Source organism: Triticum aestivum, chromosome 7A (assembly GCF_018294505.1).
Source record: "Triticum aestivum cultivar Chinese Spring chromosome 7A, IWGSC CS RefSeq v2.1, whole genome shotgun sequence".
Lineage (NCBI taxonomy): Eukaryota > Viridiplantae > Streptophyta > Magnoliopsida > Poales > Poaceae > Triticum > Triticum aestivum.
In genome coordinates this window covers 601,987,548-601,997,066 of record NC_057812.1, presented here as the reverse complement: position 1 = coordinate 601,997,066, position 9,519 = coordinate 601,987,548, and the positions used below count along the sequence as shown (strand labels likewise).

The 9,519-nt window shown below is 46.4% G+C and overlaps 1 protein-coding gene across 1 annotated transcript; it reads left to right on the top strand.

Annotated features, from left to right (window-relative positions):
- The first annotated feature begins 2,201 nt into the window (after nt 1-2,201).
- LOC100125895 (mitogen-activated protein kinase MAPK1) lies at nt 2,202-8,153 on the top strand. Its single transcript, XM_044567991.1, has 11 exons — nt 2,202-2,743; nt 3,868-4,276; nt 4,408-4,535; nt 4,614-4,673; nt 5,071-5,220; nt 6,531-6,686; nt 6,776-6,913; nt 7,004-7,077; nt 7,176-7,277; nt 7,386-7,617; nt 7,761-8,153. The coding sequence occupies exons 1-11, from the start codon at nt 2,534-2,536 to the stop codon at nt 7,836-7,838; spliced, it is 1,737 nt and encodes a 578-aa protein (XP_044423926.1). The 5' UTR covers nt 2,202-2,533; the 3' UTR covers nt 7,839-8,153.
- The last annotated feature ends 1,366 nt before the right edge of the window (nt 8,154-9,519 follow it).

Sequence of the window (9,519 nt, the reverse complement as noted above, 5' to 3'; positions counted from 1 at the left end):
CTTGTGGTCTCGTGTAACCTTTTTCAAGGCCTTTTTGGTCTTCTACATATTCTTCTGTCTATGAAATACATCGAGACACACTCATGCATTTTCTTGGAAAAATGATTGCAATTGTTATGTTTTTCAATATAGTAGCATGTGGTGAAAGTAAGACGCCCCTACAACATTGGACACGAGTAGGGCGTGTGATTCTAGGTTGTTGTTGTTTGGGGCCATTCATGCCTTTGTGTGCATTCTATCTAATGTATTTTGGTCCGCTGAAAATTGTCTTAATCTCTCCCATTTCTCTCAGTTATGTACATTATAGAAAAAAGCTAGATAACTGACATCATGTCTCTCTACATCTCTTTTGTCCTTAGACTAGAGTCACGAAACTTTAGGATTGAAGAAGTCACCATTGTCATCTCGCTATCGACGAAAACTCGTCAGTTACTAATAGAACAATCCGATTAATGAGACACCAAGACGTAAAATGCAATGTTTAATTATTGATGGGCCGAGGATACCACAACACCTCATAAACATCCAACCAATGGTTGGTCCTCGACTTTGGGCTTATTTACATAATAGAATTTAAAATAAATAAGAAGAAAACATGGAATTGATGAGTCACCATATAATAATCTGAAAAACACAATGCTATTTAATATAGTGAATTTGATAGTGCACTGAAAATTAATACTTGAAAACTTTGAGGAATTAAAAAAGAGAGCGAGCGAGAGAGACAAAAAGAGGGACATGAACGGATAAGGGAGAGATTGAGATAGAGAGTGCATTGAATTTCTCAAAAGGACAATAATGTGAATGATTCGCCGGTTATAATCTTGGTGACACGTCGAGGCCAGGTAACGGGTGATGACAGGTGAGAGGGGTTCGACGACCTCAATTCTTGCGGTGATTTGTGCCTAGTGATCAGAGGCGTCGGGTTGTAATCGCCGGGTGTTGTTTGTCTCAAGGTTTGTGTGTTTTGATCACGCCGTAGTCATCTTGTGCTTAGTACTGTAATCGTCAGGTGTTGTCCGTCTTAGGGGCCGCATGCTCTTTCCATAAACACATCAATCCGCGAGGCTTTTGCGTTTTATCGAAGAGAAAAACCGAAATGGGATTCCTACGCGACCGCGGGCACATCGGTGCACGCTATCTGAACTCGATAATTCCAATCGTGTTATCCACGTCACTCTTATAAATCGCAAACATAAAATTTCAAATCTTAAAATTGATGAGAACCTCTTTTTTTCAGATTAATAACTTGGTGGAAAACCGTGCGATCCAAAGATGCCCGAGCCGACCAGTGCTCGCCGGTGGCCGAACAAAGATGGTACATTTCAGGCTCCCCACGCCACATTTTTCATGGCCAGCAGACAGGCCCCTACGCCCTAGACGACGGCAAAATTAATAAATTTAACCTATGGACGAAATCAAATCACAAAATGAACTGTCCGTGAAACTATTTCACGCGGCTGACCCTTTTGTGTGACGCCCAACACGAAGGCGCCACACTATACTATGCAACGCTTAACAGATAGGCGCTACACGCCTGGCCAGCGTCGCACCCATGTGATCCGAAAATTACTAAGTCAGTGTGCAGCGCCTGAGAGCTAGGCGCCACACTATACAGTGTAGCGCCTAGTTTCTAGGCGTTGCACTAGTGGTTGCTTTATTTTGTAGTGCAAACACTAGCGCAGCGCCTGAGAGCTAGACGCTATACTATACAGTGCAACGCCTAGCTCGTAGGCTCTGCATAATGATTTATCAATTTTTAGGCTGTTTGGGGTGCAACGTTGGCCAGGCGTGTAGCGCCTATTTGTGAGGCGTTGTACATTGAAGTGTGACGCCTTCGTGTTGGACGTCACACAAAAAGGTCAACCGCGTGAAATAGTTTCACGAGCAGTTCATTCTGTGATTTGATTTCGTTCACAGGTCAAATTTGTCAAATTTGCCCTAGACGACAGTGGACTCCGGGGCTGCGTGTCCGGCTCGCCCAGAAAGATCGACGCTTTGCGCAGCTGACCACAGCTGTACCGGAATTCCGGCACCACCACCCATACTGCGCCCGCGATCCTTCCCGGCAGCGGCAAGCCGGTCAATCCTCTTTCTCTCCCCCGGGTACGCGCCGCGCGGTTTTTTTTTTGAAAGTCGCGCCGCGCGGTTTGTTTGCCTTCGTCAACACACACCGTGTGTGAGCGAGCGTGTGCTGTGACAGCTTGTATCTACGTATCACTCACCCGCACGGCAAAAAAACGCAGAGGCGAGGGCCGGAAAAGGAGAGAAAATTCCTTCCGCCCCGCCCCCAAATCGCGCCGGGCAGTATAAGAGCACACCCCGCCGTTTGCGCCCCGCATCCAATCCGTCCGTCCTCAGCGCCGACGACACCGCCGGAGATAGCGGCCGAGCACTCCACCTCGAGCCAGTGAGTGGCGGCGGGAGGGGGAGGCGAGAAGAGTTGGTGGAGGAGGAGGAGGAGGAGCTGTGGGCTGTGGCTGGAGGAGGCGGCTAGCAGCTAGCCAATGCCGCAGGGGTAGGGAGGGGATACATGGGGGGAGGGAACGGCATCGTCGACGGCTTCCGCCGCTTGTTCCACCGCCGCACGCCCTCCGGCTCCGTGCTCGGCAGCTCCAACCAGTCCTCCGCCGGCGAGGACTCCTCCGACGCCGAGGCCGCCGAGGACCTGGATCTCGTGGGCCTCCGCCCCATCCGCGTCCCCAAGCGCAAGATGCCGCTCCCCGTCGAGAGCCACAAGAAGGTGAGAGGAGTACTCTGATGCTCTCTGCTGCTTATTCTCGATGCTTCCAGATTGGGACCCGGAGCTTCTGGCAGATGCTATTTCCATTTCTCGTGACCCTCGATTCGTCGTCACGACGAGTTCTTAGCCAAGATCGGATCTTTGCGGCACCTGCTTAGCTCAGATACGCCACTACCGTACAATACTAGCTTGCCTTTTCTTTTTCTTTTCTTTTCTTTTCTTTTACTATTACTAGTAGTTGACACGGCAGCTCGGCAGGCGAGCTTGATTCTTCGATCCAATTTCATATCTCCGGATCGATACGACGTAGGCGGCACTGCTTGTGATCGAGTTACCGATCGGCCTGCTGCTTGACTGATATGGGAAAATGTTATGCAAAACCGAATGTTGTTTCTTCAGAGATGCGTAGTTGGAGCATCTGCCGCATAAAGCCCGGTGCCCTTTGGGGCTTCTCTTCACACTTTTTTTTGTTGATTTTCAACTACTACGGTTGCTTTCAGCATCCGCATTGAACTTATCCGAAGGGGCTCCTCATGTCCAATTTGTCCACTTGGTTCTACAGCGACTGAATCGGCTACTGATCAGTTAGGCTGACTTGGTCTGGACCTCGTGCTCAACTGCTCATGTCCACCTCACTCTTGCACCATGGTGGCTGCTTCCTTAGTTTCTCGGTAAACCTGACCATTTCCCTGATTGCTCATTGCTGAGAATGGTCCTCCACCTACCGGGCTAGACTTTTTCCGTTCTGGGGGTTCGGGCTGTGTGTTGTGGTGGTGGTACTCTAAGATCTCTTTAGGAGCCCAACGACCTGGGGACTGGGACCGGTCTAATGGGATTGAGGATCCACATCGTTAAAAGAATGGTGTTTGGTCATGATAAATTATAGGTGAAGATATTGTATTTTATAACCAAATGTATTTATAAGCTTGTGCGTTTGCGTATGACATTCGCTTTCCCGTCGAATTGCTTTTACTTATCAACTATTGAAGTAACCTTAGGTTATTTTACTACTAAATATAGTACTTTAACACAATTCTGAATTCATTCTTCAGTTTCTTCAATCCAAAATGTTCCATACATGAGTAACCGGTTTTAACTTGCTCTTGTGAATTCTGGTCTTGTAGAACATAATGGAGAAAGAATTCTTCACAGAGTATGGAGAGGCAAGCCAGTACCAAATCCAGGAAGTTGTTGGCAAGGGGAGTTATGGAGTAGTTGCTGCTGCAATAGATACCCGCACCGGCGAGCGGGTTGCGATTAAGAAGATCAACGATGTGTTTGAGCACGTCTCGGATGCCACACGCATCCTCCGCGAGGTCAAGCTCCTTCGGCTGCTACGTCATCCAGACGTGGTGGAGATCAAGCACATAATGCTCCCCCCTTCTCGGAGGGAGTTCCAAGATATATATGTTGTTTTCGAGCTCATGGAGTCGGATCTCCATCAGGTCATCAGAGCTAATGATGACCTCACGGCGGAGCATTACCAGTTTTTCCTTTACCAGCTTCTCCGTGCTCTCAAGTACATCCATGGCGGTAAGTCAATGAATGCTAATCTCCATGGATCTGCTAGCCCATTTATTAGCACAATCTTTGAGTTGATTTACCAAATTGTGATTGGACTTCTGTTCATATTCTGACATATTTTGCTGTTTATCTTGGCACAGCTAATGTATTTCATCGCGATCTGAAGCCCAAGAATATACTGGCCAACGCAGACTGCAAACTGAAAATTTGTGACTTTGGACTTGCGCGTGTATCATTTAATGATGCTCCTTCAGCTATATTTTGGACGGTAAAGAGCTTGTCATTGTATGCCATAATTCACATTTTACTATAATTCTTACTTTTTGCATTGTTTTTCTTTGTGAAGGATTATGTAGCAACAAGGTGGTACAGAGCCCCTGAATTATGTGGCTCCTTTTTCTCGAAAGTGAGTTCTTCACTCCTGAACTCATAAAGTCTCATCCAAGCAAGATTAATGCTTTTGGAGCACTATATGTGCAGATGCTGTCTTTGGATTTGTAATATATTTATTGTGTTACATTTATATATCCCTATTGCTATTTTTATTTTTCTTAAAAAACTCTGTAATCTACAGCTTGTACTAAGTAAAGTACACAAAATTAATGATTAAACAGTACAACAAGTTTTTGTTGTTATTTCTCATTGTAATTGTGCATACACCCAGTTCTTCTGTCAAAACAAGCTGCAAACGAACTAAATCAGTTGCAAATTAGACTAGTAAAATTCATGTAGAGACTTAGTATACTCTCTGTGCAAGTGTCAGATTCGTCCCATCGTTCTGATAAGCGCCCATTTTTGTGCAGTACACTCCTGCTATTGATATTTGGAGTATTGGATGCATATTTGCCGAGCTTCTCACTGGACGGCCACTCTTTCCTGGGAAGAATGTTGTACACCAGTTAGATATAATAACAGATCTTCTTGGAACTCCATCATCAGAAACCTTATCTCGGGTATGTTTGTTCCCTGTCCCTTATTTTTGCTTCATTCACTCACAAGGTACTTAAACATGTTGCATTTCACTAACAAGGTGAAACAATGCATTCCATTCCTGCTGCACCCTTAAGGGTGTGTTTGGTTCGGGAAGGAAGTAGAATGGAATGTCATGGTTCATTCCATTAGAATGGGTCGGTTCCGTCTTTGTGTTTGGTAGTGACAATTTGAAGGAATGGAATGGTTACATTTTGATGTTTGGTTTGTCAGATGGAATGAAATGGGTTTATTCATCTCACCATAAACTGAATTGGATTCCAGATCAGGAACTACCCAAATACCAAAGTCTGCATCTGATCTGATTGCTACAAGCAAAAAATGCAGCTTGCTAGTCCAGTCTTGACCGCAGCCTTGCTCCTCCAATCCAGAAGATCAACAGCGGCGGCCTTCCTGTCACCACGCCACACGCACACTTGTGTCTCCTCACGAACGGCGGCGTTTGGATCGCCTACTCCGTCAGGGGCAGCGCTTGGAGCTTCTGCTCCGTCAAGAGCGGCAGCGCGGTGTTTCCCAGTGTGACGCGCGAGTGCGGCGGCAGCGTGGCCTCCCAGCCTCGTTCCGCTGATTATGCGCAAAAAAAAAAGAAGCCTCGTTCCGCTGATGGATCTCCCGCCATGGAGCAGAGTGCTCGCCTCCTTCTTCCGCCAGATCCTTGGTCGAGGTGCGGGGTGGGGGAGGACGAGGGGCGGGAGACGCCGGCGAGGCTGCACTTCCGGCCGCCGCCATGGCCATCGAGGGAGAGAGGAGGGCACAGGTCGTGGTTGGCTGGGGCGCCAGGTGGGTGAGTCGGGGAGAAGGGGAGAGAGGCGCGAGTGAGGCGTTCCGCGTGGTCCGGCCGATTCGGAGGAACGCCCAGGTTCGGCATAAACAGGGAATATGCCGTTCTCTGGAATTAGTGGGTTCTGGTTCCTTCGCCAATCTAAACACAGGAACGGGCCCTCGGGATGGAACCGACCCGTGACATTCCGCTTCATGATAGAAACCAAACACACCCTAAGTAAAATGCATTGTAGACTGCTAGAGCAATTCCCCAAATCCCATCTAATTACTCCCTCCGTCCGACAATACTTGTCACCAAAATGAATAAAAAGAGATGTATCTAGAACTAAAATACGTCTAGATACATCCCCTTTCATCCATTTTGATGACAAGTATTTCCGGACGGAGGGAGTATATCTCTTGTGATATATGCTGGCCTTCATCTGCAAATTTTGCAATGGTACATTAGGTTACAGGAGTAATAACTTACAGCTGTCTATGACCATTGCAGATTCGAAATGAGAAGGCCAGGAGGTACTTAAGTTGCATGCGGAAAAAACACCCTGTACCCTTGACTCAGAAATTTCCTAATGCCGATCCATTGGCGGTTCGCCTACTGGGTCGTTTACTTGCATTTGATCCTAAAGACCGGCCTTCAGCTGAAGAGGTAAACTCATCTACATTTGTTTAACAGTTTCACAAACACATATATGTGTCTTGGTATGCTATAATTTTGTCGTGTCTGTAATTCTTCAGGCTTTAGCAGACCCATATTTTGCATCTCTTGCCAATGTGGAGCGTGAGCCATCAAGGCATCCAATTTCGAAACTCGAGTTTGAGTTTGAGAGACGAAAGGTTACAAAAGATGATGTTAGGGAATTGATCTATCGAGAGGTAAGGAGGCATAGCTTGGGTTTCCTATTTTGTGTTAATAAATATATTTATGTCTCTTGATAATTGATTATTTGTTATGAGAACAAACAGATTTTGGAGTACCATCCACAGATGCTGGAGGAATACATGAAAGGTGGAGACCAGATTAGCTTCCTCTATCCAAGGTGTGCAACGCGGACTTGCTTTAATTTTGATGCAAGTTATCAGACTTAATAAAATACACAGCTAACATATCTTTATATGGGCTATTATGACGCTGCAGTGGTGTTGACCGCTTTAAACGGCAGTTTGCACACCTGGAGGAGCATTACAGCAAAGGAGAACGAGGTTCTCCGCTGCAAAGAAAGCATGCCTCTTTACCAAGGTACATATAACACCGCAGTCATCAGAAATTAGAAGTGCCGAGCTTGTTACTCTGATCTCGGTTATTCAGTTATTTGTGCTGAGTTCTGCATTGACTTGTGTGCAACAGGCAGAGGGTAGGTGCATCGAACGACGGTAATAATGAGCAGCATATTAGTGATCAGGAGATGAGTGCAGAGCCTGATGCCCATGGTGCAGTGAGCCCTCAAAAGTCACAGGATGCACCCGGTGTTGGCCAGAATGGTCTGAGCCCCACCAGCTTGAGCTCGCGGACCTACCTCAAGAGCGCGAGCATTAGCGCTTCCAAGTGCGTCGTTGTCAACCCGAATAAACAGCCAGAGGTACTAGTGCTGTACTACCTGAATTCTTCATTGATTATTGCAAACGACTAGGCATGGCATAGCTCTGCACTATCAACAAATAAGAAAGGATGGTGGTGCAAGTTGAACTCAAGCACTGACTCTTTGTTTCTATTATTGTTCAGTATGACGACGCGATCTCTGAGGAAACAGAAGGAGCCGTCGATGGACTATCCGAGAAGGTCTCAAAGATGCATGCCTAGTGCAGCAACGACGACGGAAGTCGGCACCGCATTTCTCATTTCTGTCAGGTACACCGGATGCTGATAGCTGATAGCAAAGCACTGCAAGTTGGAGATGGTTTAGCGGAGTGCATGTTCCTGTCAAGCGTCGTTGCTGCACACAGGAGCTGGCCCTGCATGGATTGATGTATTTTTACACTCAATGTAACACTGGGATTAGTTCCTACACCTATCATCTATGCATGATTGTAACAACGAACAGAGCAAGACATCTTGACGCTGTCATGTTTCGCTGTCGAAAATTCTTAATATATCAAGAAGCGTTACTGCTGTGCATCTACTGAGTTTGGCGTTGAGTTTTACTTATTGCCGTGTTTGGATAAAAATTGCGGTAAGCCGAACCCTGAGTGCAAATTTAGAAATGCCCAGTAGTATTTCTCAATCGATTTCAATTTGTACTCAGCGCCGATTCTTAGGCTGGCGTGTAACATTGCTCCGCATCGACTCAAAATTCCACGTCGTCATGGCGGACATGGTTTTTTTCTTCTTCAGAATTTGTACTCAGGGTTCAGCTAGTCAGCCGAGCACAATTTCTTACCAGGACGAAGCCAGAGGTAGAATTGAAGGCTCAGACGCTTGGCGTGGAATTTGTTGCAGGTTTATACTGTATTTTTCAAGCAAGTGCCGCCTGAGAGCACTAGAATTTCCACGGAGTAGTACTGAATCCTGGACGGCAGCAGGTCTTCAATCACACTCGAATCACCAGCGCACGGAAGGGAGGTGTCAGAATGGATGGCTTCAGGGCAAACACCAGGAATTCCCGGAACGACGAAGCTTCAGAGCAAGCGGAGAACGTGGGGGGGTGGAGCCTCCGGGAGAAGACGAACCAAAACCACTCGACTCGTCGCCGATCTGCCCCGACACTTGGAGCCCGAGGCCGCTGAGGCGCAGCGACCAGACCCTGTTCTGGTCGGCGGACCAGCACTCCACGCCGGCGAATCCGCATATGTAACCCTTTGCTGTGGCGTTGTCGAACCTCCACCAAGGATCTCAGCGCGCCGCAAGCTCTTGAGGCGGCGGACGTCGGGCTCATCGCCGGAGCCGGAGCACGACGCTGAGCCCAGAGGAGGGATTTCTTCAGGCAGAGGCTGTGATTGACGACGGCTGGTGTGGTAAAGTGAGCCAGCCCAAAAATCTCCTTCGTCGCGAGAATTGGGCTGGCCCACTTTACCACACCCAGCCATCTATGTTTTCTTTTACCGTTTTTCTGGTTTCTTTTTTCTTTCCTTTTTCTGTTCCTTTTCATTTTTTTATTCTTTTTGATCTCCCCCCTTTTTCATCTTTCATTTCTTTTTTCTTCATTTTTTCATAAATTGTTTATGTTTCTTTAAATTGTGCTTTCATTTTATTTTTGAAAATTTCAAAAACTATTGGGGTTTCAAAATTTGTTCATTAATTTGAAAATGTTCGGGATTTTGAAGAAATGCTCTTGCTTTTCAAAATTTGTTTTATAATGTCAAAAAATGCTCTCATTTCAAAAAAAAAACCTCACAACCTCAAAAATGTGCACAATGTCAAAAAATGTTCGGGAAAGCCAAAAAAAATCATGCCTTTCAGAAAACGTTTAGGATTTTTAAAAATGATCCCATTATCAATTTTTGTTCTCACATAAACAGGTATAATGCTTTTCGTTACAGATACG